The sequence below is a fragment of the Pleurodeles waltl genome, chromosome 5 (genome assembly GCF_031143425.1).
Source record: "Pleurodeles waltl isolate 20211129_DDA chromosome 5, aPleWal1.hap1.20221129, whole genome shotgun sequence".
NCBI classification, from domain to species: Eukaryota; Metazoa; Chordata; class Amphibia; order Caudata; family Salamandridae; genus Pleurodeles; species Pleurodeles waltl.
This window is the reverse complement of record NC_090444.1, coordinates 731,746,794-731,773,822: the sequence shown is the minus strand read 5'-3', so window position 1 is coordinate 731,773,822 and position 27,029 is coordinate 731,746,794. Positions and strand designations below refer to the sequence as shown.

General features: G+C 43.4%; 1 protein-coding gene across 2 annotated transcripts in view; it reads left to right on the top strand.

Annotated features, from left to right (window-relative positions):
• The window catches only part of RGS7 (regulator of G protein signaling 7), a 1,783,260-nt gene that overhangs the window by 1,060,158 nt on the left and 696,073 nt on the right, over positions 1-27,029 (top strand). For both annotated transcript variants that reach the window (XM_069234688.1, XM_069234689.1), the window contains exon 6: positions 1,835-1,886. In XM_069234688.1, the coding sequence (XP_069090789.1) occupies positions 1,835-1,886 (52 nt within the window). The remainder of the gene's footprint in view (positions 1-1,834; positions 1,887-27,029) is intronic.

The following is a 27,029-nucleotide window of genomic DNA, read 5'->3' as shown; positions in this document are numbered from 1 at the left end:
ATTACGTACAAATTTGAAAAGGTCAATGTGTATGTTGGTATAGTTAGGTGTGAAAGTAGGACAGAAGCCCAAACCTTTTTTCAAGACATTTATTTCATGAATTGACAAATCAGCACTGGATAGGTTAATGACCTGTACAGAGTCCTCTGTTACAGTAAGTGAAACCTGATGTGGGGTGCTAATCAAGTCCTTTGAGTTCTCGAGGTGGAGCGAGTTGTCATGCCCTCCCTTGTGTTTGTTGTTGTGTTTCCTCCCCCTCCGCGGGTGGGTTTAGGTTTGGACCTGATCTGTTGAAATTCTGACTTACTTTCTGTATCAACCTAGTTCCTCTAAAAAAGAACTCGATTGGTAAGGGGCATTTGAAAGGGCTGTGTTGCCAGAGGACCCTTCCATGGGTGTGTCCATACAGTCGCTAGAAAGGTTAGAAACATCAGATAAGCTACCGGAAACTGAACCAGCCGGAGTGGCGTTCTTAGTTGGTTTGTTGTTAGTGTCCTTGTTGACCTGATCAAATCTACGTGCAAAGGTGTATATCCTCCCATTGCTGTAGTCGTTCTCATCCCTGATAAGTTTTCTCATTTTCTTGTCCTTCACATAAAGTTGATACCCATTAAGTATCTCTCTCATAATGGCATAGTTTTTGTCAGTTGCTTCAGTGAGGTTGAGATTTTTGATCTCCTCCTCCAGAGAAGCAATATCAAGAAGTAATTTATTGCGTTTCCTGTCCGCATGTTTAATAAGTATATTAATCATGCTGCACGAGGTAGAGGAAATGAGATGTTCCCACTCCCCAAGTAGATCCGGGTCGAGATCTTCAAAAGAGGGAAAAATTATGACCTGTAGTCCTCTGGGAATTTGTTTAAGTTCTAAATATCGTTGAGAGACCCCATTTCTAACTGCTGCCAGCAGTATGAAAGCAGCGTTAGGATTGGCCTGCTGTGATTAAGACCAAGGAGCAGCACGGCGGGGAGTAAGGTGAGTTTTTTTATGTTGTGTTTGTCGTTCCCCCCTCTCTCCCGTCATGCGCCACCCTACCCCTTTTCTGCACCGCAAGCCGCAACTGCATACTACATTGTTTTGCAGGGACTTTATTGAGATTTCATGTATGTCAATGAAATATAGAGAGCTATTGACAGGTGGCCCATTAACCTTAAGGTTCAGAGCATATGTGTGGATCAAGTAACTTTTTTCAGATTGCAGTTTAAGGAATATAACAACGTTCTCCACTATAAAGTGGGGTAGAGAAAGCGATCCGAGCCACGTAGATTCTCTGTGGTCAGGTAATAATTATATGTATCATCACACAAAGGGACTGAACTTTAATTTTGAATGTCCCTAGAGTGCAAACGTATATTTTATTTTCAGCTTTTGCCCGGATCAGCTCTCATTTCAGTGATAGAAGGCAGTTTCCAGGGATTGAGTACACAAAGGAGGTGTTGTTGATATTGACATAAACTAGAAAATATGAGAACATGTAGAACACTATCAATCACCCCAACACTACTGGCGATATGATTCGGTTCTTGAAAGGAGTGATCGATGAGTTAAAAGGTGTTTGATGTGTTCGAATTAGTTGTGTAACTTTAAGGTCAAACAAACTATCATATATGTGTTTAATTTAGTGAGTCTTGGGCACTAAAAAGAACAAAAGCTTCGATTACCTTTGCCATTTTCTGTTAATGATATATTTTTCTGGTTCCCGGCCAGCACTCCATGACTGCCAAAGTACTAACTCTTATCAAATATTTTAAGAAAAACACAATGTAAATGCTAAGTAAAGAAGGTCAGTGGTTTAATGTCAGTGGTTAATTCCCTCTATTTTTCTTTTCCGTAGACTCCCTATTTTTGGCCATCTAACTGTTGGGAGCCAGAAAATACAGACTATGGTAAGACTCATATCAGACCTTTGCTAATGTGCGGGAGTTCATGTCACTTGTTCCTTAAAAGAATGGCTGGTATCACCTACTTAATATGGAGAGGAAGTAGTAGTAAACTCACGACGCTAGGTTTTGATGTTATAGCGTGCACGCTTTGACTCTGCACTTTTAATCATCACAATGCACCTTTCAGATGTGCAAGAAGCAACAAACATATGTACGTTTGACTTAAAGATAAGACTCGTGGATAATTTAAAATGTATCGGCCACAGTACAGCACTGAGCACTTCACTGCTAGTTATCAGGAAAGAGTTGAAAATGTTTAATACTGAATGTTTGTGCGTCAGTGCGTAGCAATTCCATGAAGTTCTAAAGAAAAACAAGCATTGGCAAAGCAAATAAGTCTTGCCTTTGAGACATATTGGCTTCGTCAATGGTTGTAGCCATGCTGTACAGCATCCCGCATGTAAAGCATCATTGCTAAATAAGAAAAAGGCACATACAATGCGGCCAGCCTCGTCATTTTGTAATATCTTGACACATACCTGGCTCTTTCATAGTCCTTGGTCTCTACAGGAGGAACAATAGTCTATTGATATCAAGTGGTGGCACATTTTCCTCTGTGGTTCTTAAATGGATGATAGTAAAAGTTTTAAGCACAAATCCACAAATAATTTTACACTTCTTAAAGATGTTTGATACTGTTTATGATTTTCTTCTGAACTTGTCTGCAGTATGCATTCTCCTAAATGCTCGTGGAGCAGCATTTTATTGTTCTTTCTACTTTGAGTAAATTTGGGATGCTGCACCATAGTATAGCAATTTCCCTCCCTTCATTGCACAAAGAATTCGAGATTATTCCAATAACTGATTTGTACATCTGAATCCTAAAATGTACATGAGGAAATACTTTCTGTGAGAACTGGCATATCTGTGCATTTGGGCAGCATGTGCACTCTCATTTATTCTGTAAATTGCACTCGTGTCCCTTATAGGTCTTGACTATGGCGCTATTGTGGACAATATTATACTAATAGTGTGCTTTGTGTGAGCCCATTTTATATCATTGGTTACTTTCTTTTCAATCTCATGTGGTTGATTCTTATTTGATTTAGCTTACATTTCATTGATTCTATTTGTTCCTCTCCTTTTTATTGGATGACTTGAATACTTCCCCTGTTTAGATTCAGTGAACTACCACTACATGGTAGTGTGTTTTTAATTGGTCTCTCCTCTTCCCACTGGTGTGCTATTTACTCTTCACACTATAGACCCCACCCCTGGCTGCTGTCCTTTTTGCTCTATCACCATTGCATTTCCCTACTGTCCCTGTCCAGCTCAGCTATACCTAAACTCGTCTCCCGCCATTGCTCCTCGTCTCCTTCAAGCTCACTGCTGCCACATGTTGTTGGCTTTTAGCTGCTGTCCCATTCCTCACTGTCTGTTTCTTCCTCGACCAACCCTGTCATTGCACTCTCCAGTTGACTGCCACTATATGTCACAATGTGAAAATGTCTGCTATCACTTTGTGGGAGGCAATGTGGCAGCCATCTTGAGAGTATAGAAAGTATAGGAAACCATTTTTTCTATTTTTCCAGATGACCACTGCTCTGCATCGTCAAATTGCTTTGTGCAAAACGGTATTTCGAAAGTAGAAAAGCATAGTTTTCAAATTATATATCAAGCTATACGTTTGTTACTGTTGTTTGTCCCTGTTGCTTTAAGTCAATAGCAGTGACCAGAAAACATTGGCAAAAGGAGACGTATTGGCTTTACTAATGCTTTTAATTTCCAGTAAGTGCAAATAATTGGTTTGGTGAATTAAAGAAAACCTGCCCGTCCACCAATCAACATCCTGAAAGTTTGCCACTTGCATCCAAGGATAAGAAAACGTTTCAAGTCCCCATTTGTATAGCCTGTTAAGAACGCTATCTGTTATTCAATGATTTTTGAATTATTAAGTATCATATTTTAGGAAGAAACAAAGTGTATCAATTAATGCTTTGACAAGAATGACTTATAAAACTATTTAGGAGAAGCAAAGATAGATCATTTACTTCAGTGATAGCTTTGCACCACACAAAGAAAGGATCTTGCCAGTGAGATAATTAATCTTCACTAAGGAATGAAAGGAGTCAGTGACACCACAATTGTTCTTTCATTAGCAAAGCTAATTTAGGGGAAACATATTCTGTTCTCTTTTTACTGGATTAATTAATGTCTCCTCTACAAAGTGGTTTTATTGTCTACTCATTATTAACGACTTAATGCGTTCTTGAATGGCAAAGACAGAGTTACGTGGCGTTTGTGCTGCAAACGTATGATAAGCATTTTTCCTTTTCATGTAAATTATGTCAACACAGGTCTCTTCTACCCCATATTATCTCAGGGGGGTTTCCCCCAGCTATCTATCTATCTATATGGATGTACATCCACCCATGGCCGGTCTATAATTTTTTACTTATATCCTCCATAAAATGCTCAGCCAACCGGGAGACATAGAATGGGAGTGTTAACTGCTGACGTTTCCCTGCAATTTAAGTGTGCCACAGGCACATAATGTAGACAGAAACGATTAACGTGTGGATCCTGCATCCACCCTGACACCACCACTCTTCACCACAAACATAATCTGTATATGATCTGTAGAGCAGAAGAAAGCAGCAATTCTAGGCCGTTATCCTAGGTCAGAGTGCCTTATTGGTATTCTTGAACCCAAAATTGACATGGTATGGGTAAATATGGTAAGCAGGATTTCCAAGTGGGAACCTGAAAAATACCCTAGAAATAAGGAATACCTCAATATATCGGCATTTTTAGAACTGATTTCCAATGGCATCATCTATTTTCTTTGGCCAGTTTCCTACCTTGAAATTTAACCCCATATTTTGCTGGTGAAATGTCAGAGAGGGTTGTATTCCCATGGGAGTTGTAATACCAACTTCCATCGGCAACTCTGTTATGGGTCAAATTCAAAATTATTCAGCATGCAGAATAAAGGCAGTTGTGGTAACTGTGTCTGCTACACAACACAAACCAGATTTCTGTACAGCCACTCCCAGAGGACCATCCGCATTGGGCTTGTAGAGTCCATAAGAACTGTTGTCACCGTCTTCTACTCCTTTATTTGCAACTTGCCAAAAATGAGTAGCTGAACAGTACTTTCAGGATTCAACGATATTAATACAGCTGTAATCCTTTGGTGGAGGTTGGGGCACAAAGGTGTTGAAGCATGGATTTTACTTACCTAGTGGACATCATATTTCCGAATGAGAGGCTGTAAACATAAATAGAGAGGTGAGCAAAAATGTTCACTGATAACTTAAACTATGGTCCCTTGGCCATAATTATCGAGGCTGCCTAATTTTGTAATATGCAAATGTGGAGAAAGGGTTCACACGAATCCAGGCACCCATCGATCACTCAATTTCATTGGTGATAGAAGAGAAGGAAGGACTCGCTTATACAGTTAAAAATGATAGATTTAAATAATTGAAGTAAGTTGAACCCATGGTATTTACTTTCGGAGCATTCCACTTCAACATTTCATTGTCTGTCTATCATTACTGATAGGGACCAATCATATGAAAAGCAGTGTTAGCCCCCACTTCAAAAGCGATGGTCCAGCATGAAACTCTCTGGCAGTTGTCTCCTCTGAAAGGGAGCAAATCAATCCCAGGATGTCTTCTGCTTTGCAGTTCCAACTTAACTGCCCATTTTGGGGAAGGTCCATGACTGAGTTACATGTGGTTGATCTCTGTCTGTAGCAAAACACTTTGGATTAGAATGTGGCCCAGAGCAATTAGCAGTGGCTCAAATTAAAACAAGTATTCTTCCGTCACTTTTTGTTCTCCTCAGAAAGGAAAGGCGCAGGCATCAATGAAAGTGCTCTAAGCATAATGTGAGGTTTTCTTTCCGGTGTTTTTATCTGTTCATGTACCTGCTATTAATCATTGGTTCTTCCTATCTTTCATCCTCTGCAAGTACCTGCTCTTGGGCCTTAACTTGGGTCTGGACAGGTACCAGTTCTAGACAACTGCATTTTGTCTTACAGGATATATCTTGGTTGACACGTAAGATCCAGCTCACAATAAATTAGTCTAGTCAGAGTTTAACAGGGTGCATGTAGCTGCATGTTTGTTATGGGAAGTGGAACTTTTCCCCATTCCATCCTTACGAATTTCCATGTGCTATTTGTCACTCTTGGAAAGGTTCTCTCTGTGGTCTAATTTTAGCTAGAAAGTAAGAGATACAGCTCAGCCGAAAAAACCTGCTTTAAAACTTTATAGGTTACAGCATTATCAGGCAATAACTACTAGATAGGTGACACTGTGAGTCTTTACTCTCCTATAGGTGTCCAATCATTTGTTCTTAATCTCACCACCGGTCACCACGAATAAAGGTGTACTATTACACAGGTGACTGACTAGGTTTTTTTATATTTTCCCTTTCACAGCTGGATCCCATATTTTTCCAGATAACTTTAATTTCTGCACTCCCTACTGTTCTTTTAATGGTGAGGTTGAGTCCGCCCAGGTGGCACTGTCCTACCCGGATGGGGCTAGGTGGTCATATGATGAAGCAAGACACTATAGTGTGTGAGACCACCTAGTCCGTAAAGGAAATTTCCCCCACCACATAGCTTTAAGCAGCACGCAACATGATTCTCATAGTGTGAGATTGAAGAGCCCTAGCTACATTTGTTACCAGCAGTTCCATCTAACAAATAAACCCCATACTTCTTGTGTTTATGGTACAGCATTATCAGCTACATCAGCAATAAGGGAGAGGAAGTAGTGTTGATTCTGGAAGGGGAAGTCATTGTAGAAGTCTGTGCTTGTTACACAGCTGCTGCTTGGGCAGTAACTCTTTGACCCACTTGTGGGTGGGTTGGTAATATGTGTAGTTTTGTAAATCAAGCTTTGTCTCCCTTGATTAACTTTTCACTTTTAAAATTTTCCTTTTCATGGTTCTCTCTCTGAGGCAAAGGTCATCAGAGAAGAAGCAGTAAACCAAATAAGGTATACCCTAAATCTGTCTCAAGTCCCACCCTGCTTAACTATGGTTTAGGATCTCCTTCTTCTCTTCTTCTCATGCAAGATTATGCTGTCTATTAAAGAGCATCCGCATTTCTTCAAACTCTGTGAGAACACAATTTCAGATGTCTAATGTGGTACAAGGAGGCTGAGTTCCTACCTCAGATATTCTGTATACCCATTGACAAAATAATTCAGACAGACTGACTGGTCTAAACCTTGCTTGAGAAGGCATGATCTTCCCAGTACCCTAGGAAAGTGGAGGAGAAGATTGTTCACCACCCCTTCCTCCTTGAAAATGCCACAGTAGCTACCAGCAGGTCATCCATTTGCAAAGTGGGACATATTTATTTATTCAAGGCCAGAAAGCTGGGTAAAGTTATCCTTACTTCTAGCAGAAGAAAGACGTGGCTCAACTTGCTCTTTCAGAAGAATTTGGTGCCCATATACCTTCAGCAACATTAAGAGATCGCATCCTGTTTCTTCAAGGTGGCTAGGTCCAGAATGCATTTGAAGTCTTTAGAGTATATTGTGTTGGGAGGTAGATTGATGTGTTCTGAAAACTACCACCACTTGATCCCAGTCTCCAAGGACCCACTCTAGTGGTTGGTCGAAAAGCACTTTCCCAGGGGGTTTAAGATGTAGGTGTTACTATGGAAAGCTTCATGAATGGTTTGGAGAGGCCTTGGGTTACCATTTTTTCCAGGGACTCTAGTGCCCTCAGGTAGCATTATGATCATTGAATTGGAAAGACATGACCATATGACTTTAGCACAAACTATATGTTCAGAGACTATTAAAAGGTGTGTGATTCTGATCCAAAGAGTCAATTTTGTTGCAGAATCATACATCGACAAACAGTGGTATTCCAAATTTAAATCCCCAGTGTAGGTGACACACAATGTTTTTGATTTGGCAAAATAACTTGTGTGGTAGAAAGAGAGGAGCAGGCATCCCTGAAAGCACTTTAAACATGATATATAGTTTTGTTCTCTGGTGTTTGTTCCTGCTCATGTACCTTATCTTGTCTCATTGGTTTTCCCTTTCCATCATTCTCTGCTAGCACATCTTTGTAGGCCTTAACCTGTCCTGAGACATGTATCAGTGATTCTGACCCCCAGATCCACAATCCACAAATGATTCCTAATGGAGGTGAAACATGCAGTTCTTTGGAACAGAACACTCTCTGCTTTGTATCAAATAATCTCTGAAACAGTTCTGCAGCTGTTCCCCTACTACTTTGAAAACCACCATCAGTTCATACAGATAGGAGCAACAAGTTCCAGGAACTCCCAATATCCTGTGGAGGACCACTGTGTTCCATCATTTTCCCCATTATCTATTTCCTATTTATAAAACTTATTGGATCCATTCTTACTGACAATGACACTGAGATCTATCAATAAGCCAACAACCCTCAAGTCTACCCCAAATTCTCCTCAGCCAGCAACATTTGTTGACTTAAATCCTACCCTGAGCTAATCCAGAATTGGTTGTTATGTCACTACTAACCTGACGAAGACTTGAATTCCTCTTGTTTGCCAACAGCATCAGAGTTGAGCCTGGCTCTCAGACATGAACTTAGATGGAGACACCTCGTGCAGACAGATAAACATGTCTCATAAACACATCTCCTGGATTCAACCTTGACAGAAACTTCACATTTAAATAACAGATTTCAAGAAAAACCAAGACAGCTTAGTACCAGATCTCCTTCCTAAAAAAGAGAAACCCTTTCTTCGAGAAGTTGACTTTAGAACAAGAGGTCAATCTCTGGACCTTTTTCACCTCAATGGTAAAATGCCCTACCCAGCAGTCTAGCAGTGTTTTTTACTCCACTTTCAGACCTCTCAAATACATCCTAATCACTGCAGCATATTTTTTTTAATGTCTGCAGAAATTAGATATCACCTGAGTGCTGTAGAAACTATACAAGCTCCTTATCCAAACCAGTAGCATATTTAGAATCAGCTGTATCATCCATATGTCCACCGTAAATCTCCCCAAGAAACTTACCAACTCTGGTGTGCAGTGGCACACAGAGAGAACATTAACATACTGTAAAAAAAAGAGGTGCAAGAACACACCGAATACCAATCATGTCCATCTGTACCAATATCCCCTCAATATCAGAATGACTCCAGCAATACTGTAATTCAGGAAGAAACTGAAAACATATCTCTTCAAGGGGCATTACCCTCCCAACATGCTACAACATGCCTTTGCTTACCTCTTCTAAACAATTATATATTTTCAAGGCCTTTTGAATGCTGTGCAGCACTCCATTACTTCAAAACTAAATTTGTACGTATACGTACGTGCTGTTGCAAGTGGGTTCCGTCCATTTAGTACACCAGGATTTTTTGCTTTTTGATCTCTCGGTTTTGGACCTTTACTGCTGGTGAGTCTCACTACCTGAGTCTCACTCTCAGTATTGTTCGTGGTAAATTGGACTGAGAATGCATACCACTAGTGTCCGCCTTTTAAAATAAGGCCTCAGTGACACGCCTAGGGTAAGCGGAAGTGGGCTGGGTACAAGTGAACATGTGTGCACACACATGCACACATGTACAGGCTGCATGTGAGAAACTACAGTTGTGTGCAGTCTGGTAGGTGCGTATCTTGCCTGTGGCAGTTTTAAATTGCACGTTTGACCTGTCAAAATAACCTGTTTGGTAGGTGTAAACCTTCCTTTTAAAAATTAATAGGCCATCAATGAGTAGGGCTTATTACCCATAAAGGCAGGGTACAGATATTTAAAGGTAGGAGGTGTAGAAATTAATGTTGAACAGTCTTACAGTGAAATATCCCCAAAAACGATGTTCACTGTAGCAGGGATGGCTGCTGCCAAAGGGATTTACTGGGCAACCTTGGTACTTTCATTAAATGCTAAATTCTGATTGGTAGCAACTAGAAAAACAGTTCTTACACTCTTTTAAATTGTTGTTTAAAGTCCTATTTAATGATGAAATTGGATTTGAAATTCATATTTTGGAAATGTCACTTTTAGAAAGTTGGTATTTTTCTCCCTAAAGTTTCTGGGAGTTTCCTGCTGCCTGGGGTGGTGATAAATCCCCCTCTGAGAAATGTGTTTTGGAGACTGTGCCTAAAGAGGACTGAGTGTAAAGGGAGTGAGTCTTCCTGACTGGATGTCTGGGGAAGAATTTGGCCCTGCCTTGATTACACTTCAAGGAGTCTTTCCCCAGCACACACATAGAATTGGCACTAACCTTTTTTGTCACTAGGGTGGCTGGATCCAAACCCAGGAAAGAGGGAAGGTTAGAAGAAGGGGGATTCCCCCACCCGCAATGTGGACTGGGCATAAATGTGACACCCCAGAACATGAAGGAGAGAAAGACTTTGGACCTGGACTGTGACTGCAGCAACACCATGGACAGGTGGAAGGACATTCCCCTGATCCACTGAGAATTCTGCCTGAAGCTGACCCTAGGACTATTGAATCTCTTCAAAGCCAGGGCCAGTGATGTGGGCCCCTTTAACCCCCTGAGGCCAAATGAGGGAAGACTTGGACTTCACTGGCTCCCAGATCCCCTGCAAGGCAACAAGGAGGCCATGAGTGTTTTGGAAAACACAGCAGAGGAGAATGGTAGTGCAGTGTGCAGGGAGCTAGTGAAACCAACTTCCCACAGAGTGTGCCCCTTCTGAGGCCAGGATCTCACCACCAGGAGTAAAACGAGCACAAGATTATTGAAATTGTCTCAACACGGCCTGAGATATTCATAGACAAAGTTTGTGACCTTTGACCCCTTTTTGAGAAAATGAGCATGTGTAGCTCTGTTGTATTTTCTTAAATTATCCCTGGGGTGGGCAAGTGCCCATGGGTCAACGTAAAATGTATTGAATTATTTATAAAGAAAGGGGCATGTGTGGGGGCTCTTCCCCAGACGCTCTCTCGACCCTGGGACCCCATCCCCTGGGCCAGCATAAACTTTAAAGGGTCCCGGTCCCCCCAAAGAGAAATACCAGGTACCAGGACCCCATCCTGGAACCCAGAAGAAGAAAATTGCTCCTGGCTGTGGGAACACTAGGGAGTGCTCCTATGCAGTGGGCGAAAGAAAGAAGGTGGGCTGGCTTCCGCACCAGCCACTGGAGTTGGCCAGGTGCGAGGGAGCCAGTTGTGATTGCTGGGGCCTTGAAATCTGCCTTGATAGTGTCCAGGGTGGGACCCGGCACACCCATGAAAATAAAGGTGAGCAAAAGAAAGCATTGTGACTCTCCCGAATGCAGCAGAAGAGCCACTAGTAAAATATTCATTGTTCTGACAAGAAGCACCCCATAATGCCCTGTGATGCTTAATTTCCATATGTTTTTCTTTCTTGAGGTGAAAGAACCACCAAGTGCCCTAAAGATGTGTTTGGGGCTGCACAAGCCTGATGCCTACTCTTGTCTAACTTTTTAAATGTAACCCTAAGTCTGCTCAGTTTTGGGAAACCTGACTGGGGAGATTTTTCCATCATTTCTAAAACACTCCTAAAGTTAGAATTTTCATTTCACACCTTGCGACTACTGCAGTCTCTAATGTTTGGTTCTATGACCTCATTGTTGTGGCCTAAAGTGGAAAGAAAGTCTCAGACATATGTTCATTTTAAATGCTTTATTGACAGTATAGTGGTAATAGTGGTGGTGACAAACATTGAAATGCTTTATTGACCACAGTGACTTCATGTAAAATTGGCCATTGTTTTCAGTGATATAATTGTGATTTTTAACATGTGGTTATTGGTCTGTACCGCAATGACCCCTTTAAAAAGCCAGTAGACTTGCCTTATATATTGATGTGGAGACCCTGACACAGTGAATAGGCTTACCTTAAATTATTGTTGTGTTGACCGCTCTATACAATAAATAGACTTGCCTTACACATTGATGTGGTGAACTTTGCAAAATCCAATAGGACTGCCTTATTTAAAGTGAAACCCACTTATATTGTGATGTTCTATCTGGTATGGATGGGGGGTACTGTGATTTTAGAGGCCATGAATCCGTAGAGATAAAATGTGATTTCAGAATGTCTTCAAAGGTATTTTCTATCTGCCTGATGTTCATATGTTTGTAAATTGATATGTAGAATTTAGCAGTGTGTGTAATAAGTATAATCTTCCTTTTTCAAAGATAAAGCACTCACTGGACAATCATTTTGTTTGATGAGTGTTATTATTCCATTTTGGTGAATGGTCATTTCTAGCTCACACCACCTCCCCTGAGTAGGTCTTGGACTGCTCAACTCCGCTCTCCTGAGAGATTCAATTGCTACAATGAGGTTCTTGGTTCCCAGTACGGAGAAATTGTGGAACTATTCCTCGTGCAGGCCTCACATCCTGCCCAACTAATAACCTTATAAATACTCTCATAATAGATACATACATCCCAGGGGTATGAAATATGTAGCCAGATCAACTGAGTAGGTTATTTCTGTTATACGTTTGATACTCTCTAGGGGTGGTGGTTTCCACCCTGACTTCCATAAGGTTTCTGTGATAAACATTTTTTGCTCTTGAAATGTGCTGCTGTCAGCTTACATCTCTAGGCACTAGGATCCACAAGCTTAAAGGATGGAGGGATGTCTCAGTGTGATTTCAGTGACTGAATGAACTGTGGTTTGCCTTGTCACCTTTTCAACTAATTGCACAGGCGCTGGTAAAAATGTGCAAGAAAGTGTGTCAAGCTATTTTGCAGTCTTTCTTCTTGGATTTGAAATCGTATTTCTATATTCTTTTCTAGTTTTCACCTAGAAAAAAACTGACATATCCCCTCTCTCCTACATCTTTTAGCAGGTCACTTCTTCAGAGCTTGACTCTTCTGAGACTCCAGTTCATTACTTCAAACATGAACTGCTCTTGTACAGAGGGAAGAGATATCTTAGGAAATAGCAATGATCCATACCCTGGACACTGGAAGAGAGTCTCATCTTGGTGTTCCTCTTTAACATTAATGTCCTTGAAATGTTGCAAAGCTCTATGTCCTTCATTCCCTTGAAGAAGGTACTAAGAGTGCTTACTCCTAAAATTAACTGTGATGACTGCATAGTATGGAATAAGGGAGATCGAGATGTTTGCCTAATGGCTAATGAAATACTTAAAACAATGCAGACCTTGGTTGTTCTCACTAGGAATTTTCCTTTAGTCCGGAAAGCCTCTCAATCTGATTTCTTTCTCTCTGTCTAAGAATGTTATGTCGGCAATGGTTCTGTCTCTAATCTCAATAACATCAGCCTGATTCATTCATGGATTTATCCATCTGATTTGGGATGAAATGGCTGTTCTTCTCTATTAGCTCATCCTGCTTCCCTGATCCAGTTGGGCAGCATCAGAATCATCTTCTTTTTCCAAGGGTCATCAGGCTACAGAGTTATCCCTTCGACATTAGTTGGCTGTGGGAGTGGACTAATGCATCCATTACAGTGATTTGGGTTTACCTTAAGGTCAAAGGTTCAGATCACAGAAAGTGCACTCATCCTCTCACCTTTCCAAGGTCAATAAAATAAGTGCCAATGAGTTTGGTATGAAAAATCATCTTTCAATAGTACTAAGATAGTCCTTGGGGTGAACATCAGTTTAAAAATACACCTATTATATTACGAAAGATGACCTTCACTTTAAACACTTGAAATACTAACACCTACTTTATTGTGGCTGATAGAATCACTTGCTTTCTTAAAAATTAAATAAATATAACCATATGTAGATAACTGTTTATTATTACGTGCAAACAGTGTTGTATTGAAGAACATAGGAGCTCTATGTGTACGGTGACGTAGATATTGATCAATGGGCACTGGGTATAGGAAACCAACTATTTTTAACAAACCCCTGTGCAAAATAGTTAACTAAGGGGCATATATACAAGTTATCGACCACAAAAAGGCTTTTTCATATGATCAGAGCACAAATTGCAATTTGGTAACATGTTACAGTATCGCAATTTGTGTTTAGCGATCTGGTATTTGGAAGGGCCATGGTTAGAGCATCCCTTTGAAATACTGAATTGAAGTGCTGTGCATGAATGTTTCGGGACCAAATTATGGTCGCAAAACATTCATTTTTTAGCAACACCTCAAGGGTGGTGGTAACCATTCGCAAATGGAAAGGGGCTCCCATGGGGACCACTTCCTCTTTGTGAATGTTGAAATAAATATTTTTTAAGAGCAGGCAGTGGTCCAAGGGACAACTGCCTACTCTTAAGAAATGAAACTTAATATCTTAATATTTAATTTTACTTTTTTGAAATACATCCTGTTTTCCTTTAACTGTTTTATAATGGGTCACAATTTGCGACCTACGTCATGAATATTAATGAGGTAGGTCTATTGCGACCCCATTAGGAATCACTATTTTAAACTTGTACGTTTTTTGTACATTAGGAATTGCAATTTCCTAATCATGATTCTCAAAGAATCACTATTAGGAAATAGCAATCCCAATTTGCTATTTCCCAAATAGGGTATATATGGCCCGTAAGTGCCACATGTAACCTAGGAGTAAATGCATTCAGCCCCTAAGAGTAAAAGCATTCAGCCCCTAAGAGTAAATGCATTCAGCCACTAAGAGTAAATGCATTCAGCCGTCCAACTACTCGTATTCTTTTTCAAATTGGGACCTGTATTTTGTGAAAGTATTCTCTCAATTTTCACATTTCTGTTTCTTCTCAAGTTGTTCTGAAAAAAACTCTCTACAGTCTGATCTTCATGAAGCTAAAATGAAGCTCTTGCATTGCGTTGACAGGGATAGGAGGAAACGCTAGGGTAAACTGTCATTCCAACAAGTACTGACACATCAAATAAACTGCCTTTTTATAGAGTTGTATAGTTAAACTGATGCTTGCTGTACATGTGCCTGCCCTTAGAGAAACAGGGGATACCAAGAAGTCACTCACTGTAGCTATCAGGATTTATGCAGTGGAATAGTCTTGGCATTGTAGCATTGCAGTTGTTGTTGGTCTGGATTTGAGGTTCAAATCTGCGATTTGTGGTTGGATTTGTAGTATTGTAATGGTAATGACGCATGTCTGTATTTTGGATTTTTTTATTGTAACAAGTAGTGGAGCACCTACATATTACATAATTGTCCTGATACTGGCCTTTGTAATAGCTGGCGATAGAACCAGAAGCCTCCTTCAATTCACGAAGACCATTTATCCCCGGAAAAATCCTGTTACTGTGACCAGACTAAACATTCTACAAGCCTTTTAAAGATGAAGAATAACATTTGGTGCCTTCTGTAACTACCTGGGTAAACAGGAGGATACATTGTTCAAATGATCTAAACCCAAGGACTACCGGGAAAGGCTCCTCTAAGGTGGAAAATGGTGGGACTGTGATTCAAGTCAGTCTGCCATATGGCCAGGCAGAGATTCACCTGACATGGCGGTGGGTGAAGTAGCACAAGGGACCAATAAAAATCAAGAAAACCCAAATCTGTAAGAGTCTTGGGTCAGACTTATGAGCACAGTAAAAAGCTAGCAATCTTCTTTGAGTCCCTTCCAACCTCCCTTAGTGGAGTGTTATCACCAGTCAGTGTCATTTTACATGACCCCTTAGCACTTCTTCTTTTGTGAATCCTTTTTGACTAGATGACGGAAACATGGAGGAGAAGGATCAGTTCATGATTCTGTCGAGTATGGCTGACGCATTAACCTATCTGTGGGACCCATGCATCAGTAAATAACTGGCTCCATTCTCTGTTACCATGTTACTTGAAAGCTGATACCGGCGCCAAAAGAAGTTTCTACCTATTTTGAAGGGAAATCTAAGTCTTTTGTTGATTATTGTCACTGGGCCTAAATACCTGGTCCAAATAGACATCAGGAGTGATGCAGAGTCCTCTACCTTTAAATGGTATTTGTTAGAAATGGGTATTTGGTTGGCAGTCAGGTTACCCCCTGTCCAAACAAGGACCCTCACTCTAGTCAGGGTAAGTCACACACAATCCAAATTATCCTGTGCCCACCCTCTGGCACTGAGCAGTCAGGCTTAACTTTGAAGGCAATGTGTAAAGTATTTGTGCAATAAATTATGCAATAACACAGCATAGCACCACAAAAATACACTACCCAGTGTTTAGAATTTTTTTAAATAATATTTATCTGATAAGATGCAGGTCACAAACGATCAAAAGGCAATAAGCATACATTGAGATATCACTGTAAAAATGATATAAAGGGTCTTTAGTCTCTTAAAAACAATAAATGTCTCTTGCAAGCAAAAAGTACCTGGTTTGAGTTCAAAATCTCCACAAGGGAGCGCAGAGTAGGCGATGCGTGGAAAACGGGGAGGTGTGCGTCAGTTTCGCCACTTCGCACACCGACCTGTGTCATTATTTTTCACGCAGAGGTAGACTTTGTGTCGATTTCCGGCACGCAGACTTGGTTCCACTTCGGGCTGCGGGGTTTTCGGACACCGCAGGGACAATGCGTGGAATCCTGGGCTTGCGGAGCGAAGTCACAGGTGCTGTGTCGATCCAGTGGGAGTTGCGTGGAAATTTCTCCCGCACGGCAGGCGCTGCGTCGATTCCTCTCTGGAAGTCGGACTGCGTCGTTCCGGGTCAGCTGTGCGTCGAAGTTCCGGTCTCTATGCTGCATCGATCTTCTCAATGCAGTGAATTTTTCACCACGGTGCAGGCTGTGCGTCATTTTTAGCAGGCTGTGCATCGAATTTTCACAGCACAAGGAGTCCAGTTGCAGTAGTGAAGTCTTTTTGGTCCTGAGACTTCAGGGAACAGGAGGAAAGCACTATTCAAGCCCTTGGAGAGCACTTCTCAGCACCACCAGAGAGCAGCAAGGCAGCAGGGCAACAGCAAAGCAGCAGTCCTTCACAGAAAGCAGTCAGGTGAGTCCTTTGGGCAGCCAGGAAGTTCTTCTGGGCAGGTTGCAGATTCTGGTTCAGATTCTCTTCTTTAGAAAGTGTCTGTGAGGTAGAGTGTCTACCTCAAGAAGTGTCTAAAGTCTGTGGTTTTGGGTGCTCTTCTTATACCCATTTTGGCTTTTGAAGTAGGCTTACTTCAAAGGAAAGTCTCATTTGTTTGTGAAATCCTGCCTTGCCCAGGCAAGGCCTCAGACACACACAAGGGGGTTGGAGACTGCATTGTGTGAGGGCAGGCACAGTCCTTTCAGGTGCAAGTGACCACTCCTCCCCTCCCTCCTAGCACAGATGGCTCATCAGGATATGCAGGCTACACCCCAGGCCCCTATGTGTCACTGTCTAGAGAGAGGTGTAAACAGCCCAACTGTCAAACTAACCCAGACAGGGAATCCACAAACAGGCAGAGTCACAAAAATGGTTTAAGCAAGAAAATGCCCACTTTCTAAAAGTGGCATTTTCAAACACACAATCTCAAAACCAACTTTACTAAAAGATGTATTTTTAAATTGTGAGTTCAGAGGTCCCAAACTCCACATATCTATCTGCTCCCAAAGGGAATCTATGCTTTAATCATGTTTAAAGGCAGCCCCCAGGTTAACATATGAGAGAGATATGCCTTGCAACAGCGAAAACCGAACTTGGCAGTATTTCACTGTCAGGACATATAAAACACATTAGTATATGTCCTACCTTAACCATACACTGCACCCTGCCCAAGGGGCTACCTAGGGCCTACCTTAGTGGTGTCTTACATGTAGGAAAAGGGAAGGGTTAGGCCTGGCAAGTGGGTACACTTGCCAAGTCGAATTTACAGTTTAAAACTGCACACACAGACTCTGCAGTGAACGGTCTGAGACATGATTACAGGGCTACTTATGTGGGTGGCACAACCAGTGCTACAGGCCCACTAGTAGCATTTGATATTCAGGCCCTGCGCACCTCTAGTGCACTTTACTAGGGACTTACTAGTAAATCATATATGCCAATCATGGATAAACCAATCAACAGTACAATGTACACAGAGAGCATATGCACTTTAGCACTGGATAGCAGTGGTAAAGTACCCAGAGTCCTAAAGCCAACAAAAACAGGTCAGGAAAAATAGGAGGAAGGAGGCAAACAGTTTGGGGATGACCCTGCAAAAAGGGCCAGGTCCAACATGACCCCCCACCAGCCTAAAACCAGGGGAGAACAATCAATACCCTGATGTACTTCCCTTATTGAGGCGATAGAACAAGGACCCAGGCCCACAACAGCAGGGGCATGTTCCAGTTCTACACCTTCCTGACACCAGTTGGATCCCTCTGTCCATACTCTCAGGGCCCATGGCAAACCTTTCTCCTCTCCTGCGGATACCCTCTGTGCAGCACCTAACCTTACTTTGCTCACAGATGTATCCCAGGGGCTAGATAGTACCACCAAGGCCAACACAGTGGTGTTGCCCACTCCACCCCGGGGTGTGACTCTTGTCCCCTTCCCAGGGGCACACTGTCCACAAGGACAGTAAGCCACAGGGGTCACTGACAGCTGGCAGGGGTGAGAGCCAGGCCCCAGGCCTCTCAAGGCTCTCTAACCACTGTGACTGTGGAGAGTGGGGGGCGGTAGCCCCAGGTGCCTTGCACCCTTTGACCACTCTCCCTTCCAGCAGGTCTGGGATGACAGCCTGACCCTGGTCCTCCCCTCTGGGGTTCTGTAACCTCCCTCCCGGAGCGGCACCCCCAGAGTCCAAAATTGTCAGGGTGCTTATAGAAGCAGTCCTGCACAATTCTCCCACCAGTGCAGGGATGTTAACCTGCAACTGGTCTTCCAACCTGGGGTCTGTACCTTCAGGTTGTACTAGGGCCAGGGGTGAGGCTTCCCTCCCCCATACCTTCCATCTGGGGTCCTTCACCCCCAACTCGGAGTTCCCCCCAGAACACAACATGGTCGGGGTACTGTTAGCAGTAGCCCCTTCCGCCAGGTCATGGGGGACACCCTGAACCTGGCCTTCCAATCCAGGGTCTGTACCCTCAGACTGGACCACTGCATGGCAACCCAGGACTTCCTGGGGAGCACACCTACCCCCCACCAGATCAGAATTTAACCCCTGAACCTGGTCATCCAACCCAGAGTCACCACCCTGAGGTTCAACCATTGCCTGGCACACCAGGACATCCTGGGGAGCACACTTACCCCCCATCAGGTCAGAGTATACCCCCTGAACCTGATTGTTCAACCCAGAGTCATCACCCTGCGGTAAAACCATTGCCTGGTTCACCAGGACTTCTTGGGGGGCACATTTACCCCCCACAAGGGACACACGTCCCCAAGGGCCACACAAGAGTCTGGCTGGTGCAGGTCTCCTGATCGCTGCCCATCTGGCAGAGCCTGGATTCCACGCAACCCGGAAATGGTCTCACCAAGATCATTCCTGGGGGGCTCTGCTCTCAGAGCTGACCCCCGACCCTCCAGGTTCTCCACAGGGGTCCGCAACCCCCCTCAACCCTCTGTCTGGACTTCTGCATCCCCCTCACTTGGAGTGGTACTGCCAGACACCAGAACTGGTGGGATGCTGGCTACAGCCGCCCCCCAAGTTCTCCTGACACTGTGGGGTCTCCCTAAACAGACGGCCCCACGGTACAGGCTAGGTTCCCCTCCTGGCGTTCCCTCATGGAACCCTCCAGGACCTGGTACTGGATCTTGGGCACCCTGGGCCTCAGCCCATCCTCATTCCCTCTCCTCTAAGACTAGACATGGGGTCCCTCACCCGTCCCACTACAATGGGACCTACCTGGGACACTGCAATCCTTCCCCACCTCACCAGGTTGGGAAATGCCTAGACAAATCCCTTCAGGAGCACCCCCATATGCCTCTTCAGACTCTCTGGTACTCACCCAGATGTCTGCCTCCATTGTAAGCCCCCTGGGGTCAGAGAACTCACACTCCACCTGGTGTTGGCGTAGTTCTGGAAAATAAGGACTATACAAATGCTCTCCAGCAATTACATCACTCAGCCCCTCACATGAATTAACCAAACTACCCTTCACCCAACCATCCAGTGGCACAGCCTTGAAAAAGTACCTCATATCACCCTCCTGAGACTGGCGAGACAATGCCTGACTGTCCCTGACACTCAACCCACACTCTTCTGGGATGTCTTCACACTCCATAACCAGGATATCTACCTGAGGGGAACCCCTCTTCCTGTCACTCTCACCTAGAGTCAGTAAAGTGCCTCTCCCCTCAGTAGGAATATGACTCCCTATGCCAGTTCCCAATCCACCTCAAGGACCCTGTGCATCACAGTAGCTACCTCATACTCCTGAACCTCCTGGTGTGTGTTAATTCCCTCCTTCAAGTAGGGCACCACATCTCTGGGCATGTGCACTTCTTCAGCAGTACTGGATACAAGATTTTTGCTGCCACCATCTCAACTGGACTCAGCCCTGCTGGCTTCCAGCTTCAGCTCCTCATAGCTCAGCTCTTGAGCTGTAATCTTTTCTTTTTCCCTGGCTAAGGCTCTCTCTCCTCAGCCCTCTCAATCTCTGCTTCTAGCTCTTCCAGCCTCTGGATTTGAGCTAGGAGCCTTTCATCTCCTTCTGTTCTCCTCTCAGGGCCACTGCCCTCCTCCTCAGAGTATTCCTCCTCCTCAGAGTAGTCCTCCTCCTCAGACTCATCTGGTGGTGTTGCCTGATAGCGTTTCAACTCATACTGAAACAGGACTGACTCAAGATCCTCCCTTCTGGATTTCTTTTTTACAGTCAGACCCCTTTCCATGCAGAATACTTCTAGCTCCTTCTTTTATAGATAAATAGGTGCCAGAAGTTGACATTCATTCTGCCAAGGCCTCACAGGTGCAACCCAAAACCATAGTCCAAAAATATCAACAATATATCCAGGAGGACACCAGAGAACAAAAAGCAAAAAGAGGAAAAATCAAGATGACCTTCAACTGTGGGTAGGTAGTGAACACTTAGCTATTGTATGTCACTGCACAAATACAAGTCCTATCCTCACCCCTGATAACCAATGTTAGAAATGGGGTCTTTGGTTGGCAGTCAGGTTACCCCCTGTCCAAGCAAGGACCCTCACTCTAGTCAGGGTAAGTCACACACAATCCAAATTATCCTGTGCCCACCCTCTGGTAGCTTGGCACTGAGCCGTCAGCCTTAACTTAGAAGGCAATGTGTAAAGTATTTGTGCAATAAATCATGCAATAACACAGTATAGCACCACAAAAATACACCATACAGTGTTTAGAAAAATATATAATATTTATCTGATAAGATGCAGGTCAAAAACGATCAAAAGGCAATAAGCATACGTTGAGATATCATTGTAAAAATGATATAAAGTGTCTTTAGTCTCGTAAAAACAATAAATGTCTCTTGCAAGCACAAAGTACCTGGTTTGCGTTCAAAATCTCCACAAGGGACCGCAGAGGAGGCGATGCGTGGAAAACAGGCAGGTGTGCGTCGGTTTCTCCCCTTCGAACACCGACTTGCGTCATTATTTTTCATGCAGGGGAAGACTTTGCGTCGATTTCCGGCGTGTGGACTTGGTTTCTCTTCGGGTTGCAGGGTTTTCGGATGCCACGGGGACGATGCGTGGAATCCTGGGCTTGCGGAGCGAAGTCACAGGTGCTGCATCCATTCAGTGGGCGTTGCGTGGAAATTTCTCCTGCACGGCAGGCGCTGTGTTGATTCCTCTCTGGAAGTCGGGCTGCGTCGTTCCGGGTCAGCTGTGCGTTGATCCAGTGGCCCGCGCGTCGAAGTTCCGTTCACTACGCTGGTGCTGCATCGATCTTCTCGTTGCAAAGTCAGGCTGGGTCGTTCCGGTTCAGCGTGCAGTGAATTTTTCCCAGCGATGCAGGCTGTGCGTCGTTTTTAGCAGGCTGTGCATCGAATTTTCGCAGCACAATGAGTCCAGTTGCAGGAGTGAAGTCTTGTTGGTCCTGAGACTTCAGGGAACAGGAGGCAAGCTCTATTCAAGCCCTTGGAGAGCACTTCTCAGCACCGCCAGAGAGCAGCAAGGCAGCAGGGCAACAGCAAAGCAGCAGTCCTTCACAGAAAGCAGTCAGGTGAGTCCTTTGGGCAGCCAGGCAGTTCTTCTGGGCAGGTTGCAGATTCTGATTCAGGTTCTCTTCTCCAGGAAGTGTCTGTGAGGTAGAGTGTCTACCCCATGAAGTGTCTAAAGTCTGTGGTTTTGGGTGCTCTTCTTATACCCATTTTGGCCTTTGAAGTAGGCTTACTTCAAAGGAAAGTCTCACTTGTTTATGAAATCCTGCCTTGCTCAGGGAAGGCCTCAGACACACATCAGGGTGTTGAAGACTGCATTGTGTGAGGGCAGGCACAGCCCTTTCAGGTGCGAGTGACCACTTCTCCCCTCCCTCCTAGCACAGGTGGTTCATCAGGACATGCAGGCTACACCCCAGCCCCCCTTGTGTCACTGTCTAGAGAGAGGTGTAAACAGCCCAACTGTCAAACTAACCCAGACAGGGAATCCACAAACAGGCAGAGTCACAAAAATGGTTTAAGCAAGAAAATGCCCACTTTCTAAAAGTGGCATTTTCAAACACACAATCTCAAAACCAACTTTACTAAAAGATGTATTTTTAAATTGTGAGTTCAGAGGTCCCAAACTCCACACGTCTATCTGCTCCCAAAGAGAATCTACGCTTTAATCATGTTTAAAGGCATCCCCCAGGTTAACCTATGAGAGAGATATGCCTTGCAACAGTGAAAAGCGAATTTGGCAGTATTTCATTGTCAGGACATATAAGACACATTAGATAATGTCCTACTTTAACCATACACTGCACCCTGCCCATGGGGCTACCTAGGGCCTACCTTAGGGGTGTCTTACATGTAGGAAAAGGGAAGGGTTAGGCCTGGCAAATGGGTACATTTGCCAAGTCGAATTTACAGTTTAAAACTGCACACACAGACTCTGCAGTGGCAGGTCTGAGACATGGCTGCTTATGTGGGTGGCACAACCAGTGCTGCAGGCCCACTAGTAGCATTTGATATACAGGCCCTGGGCACCTCTAGTGCACTTTAATAGGGACTTACTAGTACATCAAATATGCCAATCATGGATAAACCAATCAACAGTACAATTTACACAGAGAGCATATGCACTTTAGCACTGGATAGCAGTGGTAAAATGCCCAGAGTCCTAAAGCCAACAAAAATAGGTCAGGAAAAATAGGAGGAAGGAGGCAAAACGTTTGAGGATTACCCTGCAAAATGGGTAAGGTCCAACAGTATTAAAATCCATGCAAAAATCTATCACTTGGAATAATGCCTTCAATCTAATATGGATAAAACAATCACTTCAATAGGAGTATCTGTCTCCTGGATCTTGGGAACTGGAAACAAAATTCTGAGTAATGCCTATACAGACAAGAGTGGAAATCCCACCCATGCAATCCAAAAGCTGGTAGAGACACATACTACTGCATTATGGGCCCAAGACAGATCTCTTCCTGCAAACGGTGCTTCAGAAACAGACCAAAGAAACACAGTGAGGAATGCTCTCCACAGGTTCTTAAGTATGGTGATTGGATTAGATGAAAATGAATGCAACATTAATGTTAGAAAACCTATTTAGAAATATTCCAATGGGTAAATATGAGATTGGCAACTACTAATCAAACAGTATGTACCTGATGCCGGCTGAAATAAAGATCATCCGCTATGAAAATACCTTTGAAAACTTCTGAATCAATACGAGATTAAGAAGCTCCTACCACATTTACATCTATGTAAAGTGCTCCAAGTTAGCCAGCGAGCCTTAATTTAGCCAGAATTACTGAAATGAAATACTGAGGAAACACCAGAGTGCCAGACTAGATGTTATTTTCATTGTATCATTTAATAATAGTCTAGATTGGTGGGCAAATTTATTGATGATTTGTTTGATCATTACCATCTAGTATATGACCTCCTGAAGGCCTGAAAAACCAGCTGTATAAAGGGCCCATTCCCGAACCCTCATCCTTTAGACCAACACGCTTGTAGAACATTGACAGCAAGATCAACATTAAGCTCTTTATCAGTAGCTCTATGAAAGACTAGAAGCTAGAAACTTTTTCATGTATTCCTTCTGTAGTTGCCACATAGTTTTCCATCACAAGAAATGTCAGCAGAAATTATGAGACAGAGGAGGAGGGAACTGTGGAAAAGGAACCACAACTCACAATTTTATCCTTCCTTAAGACCCCGCTTATTATATTTGATGCTGAGGAATAGACTACCTGGTAGTTGATGTGTACACATTTGGAAAGTCATGGCAGTGCCATAATTAATACATTTTTGAAAACTAAAACATACACATATGTTCTTTGGAAACGGTTGCTAGTTAATTAATCTCTATTTTTCTTAAATTACTTTATTAATCTTATTGTTTTGTTTTAATTAATGCAATATCATTTCCTGAAAGGTCATTAGGGTCAGTGTTCATGTGCCAGCACTTCCCATGCGGTCAGTTAGGTCAAAAAATGTGTGATGTCACATAGTATGTCGGATCGGGGCTGTTGGTGATGGAGGATTGGTCCAAAAATGCCGTATGGTCACTTCCAATGACATTGGAGGAAAATAATTACATTTTTGATTAAAAAAAGGTGGAAATGCATGCATGCTCCCTCAAGGACATATTTTTTGTTTCTTTGGGTTGCCGCAGGAATGAGGCCCAGGGGACATTTCAAACCCACTGTGGGAGGATGCCATGCACACTCAGTCCGGCAGTCTTCCTTTTTGTTTTTTCTGGCCCATTGGGATGATTATAGCGATCCTGGTGCTTTTTTGCTCCTGACGGTGAGCTCTAGCCACCAACATGGAATTAATCAAGCTTTTTGGCCTCTATTTTTTATATTTTTGTAGAAGCTTGCTCTTTCTTTTATGCTTCCTCTTTGCACAGGGACTATCTCGTCTCTTGGCACCTGGCACCTTGCCTGGGCGCTTCCTCAACTGTTCCCCCCAAGGCCCATAGAAGTGTGTCATCCCAGCCTGAAGCAACCAAGTCCCATGGCCTCCATGTTGGCCACTTGCAGAGCATCTGGGGCAGTGGATGTCAGCACCCCCTCCTCCTGGAGGTCACACTTCTGCACAACTAGTCCATAGCAGTTCCAGAGGTGTCTTCCAGTGCCCCCCTTCAGGTCTGTCTTTCTACTTTGCCCCAGAGGATTAAAGGGAGCCAGCACCACTGAACTGGAGAAACAAATCCTGGTCTCTGGGTGCCATTTGAGGTTAGAAGTCCTTCAATCTTTACTTGCAGTAGTGGTCAGGTATCATCTGTCTTCCAGTTGGGCTTTTCTTCAGTGTTGATTCCCTCAGGTCCACACTGTTCTTTACATTCTCTCGGCTTGTGCAGGGGTTTTTAAGTGGGGTAGAAAGTTACAGAAGGTAGGTACTTCTGCCCAGTCCTGGGAGGACACATCATTATTCCACCTCAATCCTATTTTTACTGCACAGCATTCTGGGACATTCTAAGTTGGTGCTGTGAAGTTGTTTGTTGAAAGATTTTCTCTGGCAACCTAAGTTCCATCCCTAACTGCTACAACTGCCTGATCTCTTCCCTCCAAAACCTCAATGGCGAGCCCCTTCTGTTTTATGCTCCAGAGGTTTGGTCTAATCCCCTTTGTTTCTATGAACTTGTGCCTTTCCAGGCCAGATAAAATGTGAAGTGTATAGCACATGCTGATTCCATTCCCACCCCTTCCCCTCCGAGGAAACAGGTACCAGCACTGGCAAATGGCCCTATCAAGTGGGAAGGCCTTTGATCTTTCTGCTGGTGAGCAGAGTCATTAACTTGGCCCAGCCGAGAGAAGAAAAGCCAGGAATCCAATTATGAATTGAGTCCGAGAAATAAGACAAATCCTCAAGTGTCAGAAGGAATTCAGATAACATGAAAATGGCATTGGATCTGAGCTTGAGGTCCATTTTTACCTCTAGGCCCAAGAAGGACAAAGCTGGACAGATTTCACCCATAATGTCTAATTTGGTAAATCACCCACTCTTTTCTGTTTAGCACTACAGAGTTACACTATGAATGTACACTCAGAATATAAGGGCTACACCAGGTCAGCATCCATCCGCGCAGAGTCCCATCGGTAACAGGATACCTGCGTAGAGATACCAGAGTGAGTTAGATGGTTAGTCTCACATGCTTAGACCACATGTGTGCACACACACATGTTCACGTGTAAGCAGCCCAGAACCAGTTACCGCATCTGCAGAGTAGAGGATCTTGTTTTAAAAGGTGGGCACTGGTGGCTAGCACTCTCTGCCTAATTTCACAGAATTTACAATGAGTGAGACTCAGTTAATGAGACTGATTGACAGCAAAAGTTCAAAAACTGTTGGGCCAAAAGCAAAAACATCCAGAGGGTTAAATGAGTCAGAACACACTTTCCAAGAGAGGGGTACTGGGACTGTGGCATTGGCAAAGCTTTAGTGCTTGGGAAGGAAGTATTAGGCCTTTGCGACCATACTTGGAAAAGCCTTTGATCCTATACTAGTGCATATGTAGGTGATATTTGGCCAGTGGAGACTAATCCTGTAAATGGGGAGGCTGCACTTAAAATTTAGACCATACTTATGCAAGGAGAGGTGGAATTAAACAGCTTTTTGAAAGACGTTTGATACCATATCTGTACTCACAGGCATTAGAGTCTATACCACGCATGGGGTGGCTGCACTGGGCAGGTGAGCTAACTCTAGATCATTGGAGGTCATGCTGCGTATTTGAGGCTCATCTGTGGATGTGGTGTCTATATTATGTGAATACAAATGCAGGAGAGGGTTTCACTTGTTGTTTGAGTCTAAATCTACATACGAGGACAATGCACTTGACATTTGAGATCATTCTTGTGCAAGGGAAGCCAGCACTTGGCCTTTGTGGATAAGCCTGTATGTGAAGAGGCTGCACAAGGCATTTGAGGACATATTTACACACAGGAATAATGTATGATATTTGAAGCTAGATCTAAAAATGGGCAGTATGCATTTGTTGTCTGAGGCTAACTTACACTTCAGGTTAATGCACGAGGCATTGGAGGCTAAACCTTTGAATGATAAGTGTGCAATAGGCATCTGAGGTTTGCTAGGTTGCTCCTTGCATGCCCGCTTATCCTCCACATGGGGTTACTTCACTGGGCATTTCAAGCTATGGTAGAGCATTAAGAAGATACAATGATCAAATGTTTTTGTTATGGAGCATTCTAAGATATACATATGTGTTTGACAGTGTATCTGTGTC